Source organism: Scleropages formosus, chromosome 9 (genome assembly GCF_900964775.1).
Source record: "Scleropages formosus chromosome 9, fSclFor1.1, whole genome shotgun sequence".
Taxonomy (NCBI): domain Eukaryota; kingdom Metazoa; phylum Chordata; class Actinopteri; order Osteoglossiformes; family Osteoglossidae; genus Scleropages; species Scleropages formosus.
The window spans coordinates 32,445,083-32,449,179 of NC_041814.1; the positions used below are offsets into that span (position 1 = coordinate 32,445,083).

Below are 4,097 nucleotides of genomic sequence, written 5' to 3' on the forward strand. Positions count from 1 at the left end.
TCTGATAAACTGGTTACTTTGAATCACCGCAAACCTTTAATAAACTGGTTACTTAGTTTGAATTGCCGCACACCTTTAATAATCTGGTTACTTTGAATTACCGCACATCTTTAATAAAACGGTTACTCTGAATCACAGCACACCTCTGATAAACTGGTTACTTTGAATCACCGCAAACCTTTAATAAACTGGTTACTTAGTTTGAATTGCCGCACACCTTTAATAATCTGGTTACTTTGAATTACCGCACATCTTTAATAAAACGGTTACTCTGAATCACAGCACACCTTTAATAAACTGGATTCTTTGAATCACCGCACACTTCTAATAAACTGGTTATTTTGAATCACCCCAAACCTTTAATAATCTGGTTACTTTGAATCACGGCACACCTTTAATAAACTGGATATTTTGAATTACCGCACACCTCTAATAAACCGGTTACTTTGAATTACCGCACATCTTCAATGAACTGGTTACTCTGAATCACCGCACACCTCTAATAAACTGTATACTTTGAATTACCGCACAACTCTAATAAACTGTATACTTTGAATTACCGCACACCTTTAATAATCTGGTTACTTTGAATCACCGCACACCTCTAACAAACTGTTACTTTGAATCACCCCAAACCTTTAATAATCCATTTACTTTGAATTACCGCACACCTCTAATAACCTGGGTACTTTGAATTACCGCACACCTCTAATAAACGGGTTACTTTGAATCACCGCACACCTTTAACAAACTGGTACCTTTGAATCATCGCACACCATTTTCATGAGCCTTTAAATTTTTACAATATTCACAGATATCACCACATCCAAACTTTGTCTTTTATTTATTCGTTTAATCTGGTATTATTATTCAGCACAGGAAATGAGCGCTGTGAGAAATAAGGATTTATTTGATAAAATCAATCTTGAATATATATAAATCGGAATATTTACAACATTCACAATACAGAGGACGCGCATTTATTGTTTTCTTGTTGTGAGGTTGTTCTTTTAAAATCTTATTGTGTGCATGGCTTTCATAAATCAGTGTACTGCTGAAATAACGGTGCCTAACCAATATATTATCCAAGTTATACATTTCTGAATTTGCATCCGAAACTAACATCAACTAATTGCATTTTACTTGCAAAATCGTTAGTGATCAATAACCTATCTGTGGCTCGATCGATCGATCCGCTTTGTCTATGAATACAATAACTCCGAAATAATTCATCGCACTTAGGGAACGAATTAATAATTCAAACGATTAAGAACGTATTGTAATAATGAAGAACCTGAAAGATACATAATCTGTTTAGTAAAGCTGAGGAGCTGAATAATCAGGAGAACTTTTTCTTTGTTCACTCACATTGTTGAAACGGGTGTTTTGACTAAGACACAAATCGGAGACTTTTTATTTAAAACCATTTCGATGCATGTAGAGCTCCACAGAAACGCCCGGGTGTTAAGGGTGTATTCAGCGGAGAATGCAGGATTATATCATATAAAATATCATACGATAAACTAAGATAGCAGAGAATAAAGAGCAGTGAGTGGAGTTGCTCACAATTATGTTTGTCTGGTACGATACACACACACACACACACACACACACACGGCTAATGTCCGCAGGTCGCCTTCTCACTCAGTGTTTCAGAAAGTTCCAGTAACTTTTTCTATCACAGAAACGCTCTTATGCTCTCCGGAAGCGGGTGTTGGACCCGCATCCTCTTTCTGGTCGGCCCTGGACCGCTGGAGGGGCAGGGCTGCATTGGAAGCCCTCGGCTGGCTGGCTCACGTGCTCCGGGTCAGCGGAGGCACCGCGGGACCCGGAGTGGGGGAAGGGGGGGGGGGGTGGTAGTGGTGGTGGTGGTGGTGCTGTGGAGCGAGGGGGGGGCGCGGTGAGGACCAGCCCTCTCCGGGGTCCCCTTTTGTGAAACGGTCCAACATAAGAGCCCTCAGATCCCGAGCAGCTCAAACACGCGCAGTCATGTCCCGCTCCTTCTACGTGGACTCTCTGATCGTGAAGGACCCCGCGCGGCCCGCGCCCCCGCACGAGCCCGCGGCCCCCGAGCTGCTCGTGCCCCTGGGCGTCCATTCCCCTGGCGTGGTGACAGTCGCGGCTCCCGCGTGCCCCTCGAGGAAGAGCGGCACGTTCTGCGTGTGCCCGCTCTGCGTCACGTCGCACATCCACGGCGCCCACGTCCACGGCGCTCACGTGCACGGTCCCAGAGGGGGCGTCCCGCTGCTGAAGAGCGCGTTCCCAGGCGGGGAGACGCAGTACTGCCCGAGGATGGCGCACCAGCAGAGCGCCACCGTGGCGCATCACGGACACACACCTGTGGGCACGGTGGGCACGCCCACGTACAGCGTCACGGACCCCCGCAGGTACCACTGCCTCTCCATAGGTAAGAGAGCCGCGCTGGCGCCTGCGAGTGTGTGTCGGAGTGCGTGTGCTTGACAGTGTTTCACAGGCTACGAGGCGGGGCCCACGCAGGTGTGTGTGTGTGTGTGTGTGTCACTGCAGCAGGTGTCCAGTGTGGAGTCAAAGCGACAGTCAGTTAGTTTGTTAGTCACGAATGAATGTGTTGTCGGGCTGTGGGGAGACCCCACGCGCAGTCACAGCAGAGTGTTACAGCCCGTGGGGAGCGGGAGGAGAGTGTGTGCGTGCGCGTGTGCGTGTGTGTGAGCATGACCAAGGTCACCTGTCTCGGCTGCACCCGTGACCCGTACCACCTCCTCCTCCTTCTCCCGCAGGCGCGCCCGACCCCGCCCACGTTCCCAGCGGCAAGCGCATGCGCACGGCGTTCACGAGCACGCAGCTGCTGGAGCTCGAGCGCGAGTTCTCCTCCAACATGTACCTGTCCCGCCTGCGCAGGATAGAGATCGCCACCTACCTGAACCTGTCCGAGAAGCAGGTCAAGATCTGGTTCCAGAACCGGCGCGTGAAGCACAAGAAGGAGGGCAAGGGCACGCAGAGGAGCGCGCATGGCGCGTGCACGTGCACCGGTGCCCACTCGCACTACGCGCGTTCCGAGGACGAGGAGGAGTCGCTGTCACCCGCGTCGGGCACCGAGGAGAAGGAGATCTCGCCCGTGTGAGTGCGCGCGTCGCGCGTGCACTGCGCTGGCACACACCACATGACATGATGTGTAACACAGACAGACAAGACACGCAGCAGCAGAAGTTACAGTGCTGAAGTGACGTCGAGTAAAACAGTGTAACTGCGCTGGAACACGGTGTAACCGTACGGTACTGTAAGTGTAAGCTGATGAAACAGCGCTCAGTCACTGTAACTGCTGTAAAACCGTGTAAGTGACGTGATTGCATAGTAACAGTACTGGTAAACGGTGTAACTGCGAGGAAACAGTGTATCTTATCTATCAGTACTGTAAGACATGTTGTAACAACAGTGCTGTACTGTAAAACAGTGTATCTGCGCTCAAACAGTTACAGTGTGTACCGCAAAGCAGTGTAACTGCGATGATGAGACAGTGTAACGCTCACGGTAACTTACAGTAGCACTGCAGTAAAACTGTCACTGCGCTCTTTTGCCTCCTGCTGCTGTAACAAGTCAAGTGTGTCAGACGCTCTAATAATAAAATATAATATCGTGTCGTGTGTCGAATATGATCGGAGTTTAAGTTGTGTCACTAGTACTAGTGCCCAGTTATCCGTTATACAGCGAGTGAAACGTCCTGCTGTAACACTGAACTCTTCAGGTCCGTCCGTCCCTTTCAGCCTCATATCGGGGCTCTCGAGCTCGCAGCGTTGTGGCGCGTGCGCGCGTGCCGTGTACAGTCAGTGCGTGCGTGTGTGTGTGTGTGTGTGTGTGTGTGTGTGTGAACCTGGGCGTGTACTCCCACCACTTCCCCCATGACTTGTTATGTACAGTATAATGAAAAATGTGTATATTTGTATTTATTTAAATAAAAGCACGTGCTCTTTCACTCCATCTTCAGTTTCTTGTGTTAATTCAGCTCTTCTTTCAACAGCTCATATTTATAGGTGTCAATCAAAGTGATTTTACATTTTTTCACTGCATCACACTGTCTCTTTATCTAAATTGCTGCAGTAAAATTACCCAGCTGTATAAAT

General features: G+C 48.6%; 1 protein-coding gene across 1 annotated transcript; it reads left to right on the forward strand.

Moving 5' to 3' along the window:
* Window positions 1–1,865: 1,865 nt before the first annotated feature.
* gsx2 (GS homeobox 2) lies at window positions 1,866–3,830 on the forward strand. The gene is made up of 2 exons (XM_018733069.2): window positions 1,866–2,407; window positions 2,757–3,830. Exons 1-2 carry the CDS (start codon window positions 1,990–1,992, stop codon window positions 3,098–3,100), a joined length of 762 nt encoding a protein of 253 aa, XP_018588585.2. The 5' UTR covers window positions 1,866–1,989; the 3' UTR covers window positions 3,101–3,830.
* The last annotated feature ends 267 nt before the right edge of the window (window positions 3,831–4,097 follow it).

What these genes read in the sequence shown, in the direction of transcription:
- gsx2 (XM_018733069.2), top strand. Translation starts at nt 1,990, where the DNA reads ATGTCCCGCTCCTTCTACGTGGACTCTCTGATCGTGAAGGACCCCGCG. An exon ending in GTACCACTGCCTCTCCATAG is followed by an intron (nt 2,408 to 2,756) that starts GTAAGAGAGCCG and finishes CTTCTCCCGCAG; the next exon opens with GCGCGCCCGACCCCGCCCAC.